Here is a 229-nt window from a genome sequence, read left to right as displayed (position 1 = left end):
GCCTTCCTCCCCTGCCCTCCGCAGGCGCAGAGCTCAGCCCGAGCTGGGAGCACGTCCTGTTCACCTGCTGCCACAACAGGCACATCCAGCTGCCGGCCCTGCGCCGGCGGCTGCACTCCTGGGCGGACGACTGGAGGGCCGTCCTGGAGAGCAAGCGCAGGCAGTAGTGCTGGAGGGGGATGCTGCGCTCTTGCCGCTGCCGGCAACAACCATCTCATCTGCTGGCGGG

At 69.4% G+C, this 229-nt stretch overlaps 1 protein-coding gene across 1 annotated transcript in view; it reads left to right on the top strand.

Moving 5' to 3' along the window:
- The window catches only part of NT5C (5', 3'-nucleotidase, cytosolic), a gene marked incomplete at its 5' end in the record, with an annotated part of 1,712 nt that extends 1,545 nt beyond the window's left edge, over window positions 1–167 (top strand). Inside the window, one exon of the mRNA XM_010135688.1 lies at window positions 25–167. Within this exon, the coding sequence (XP_010133990.1) occupies window positions 25–167 (143 nt within the window). The remainder of the gene's footprint in view (window positions 1–24) is intronic.
- Between the last annotated feature and the right edge of the window lie 62 nt (window positions 168–229).

The sequence above is a fragment of the Buceros rhinoceros genome, unplaced genomic scaffold, assembly GCF_000710305.1.
Source record: "Buceros rhinoceros silvestris isolate BGI_N320 unplaced genomic scaffold, ASM71030v1 scaffold33354, whole genome shotgun sequence".
Lineage (NCBI taxonomy): Eukaryota > Metazoa > Chordata > Aves > Bucerotiformes > Bucerotidae > Buceros > Buceros rhinoceros.
The sequence above is the reverse complement of the archived record's forward strand: the minus strand, read 5'-3'. Positions and strand labels throughout refer to the sequence as shown.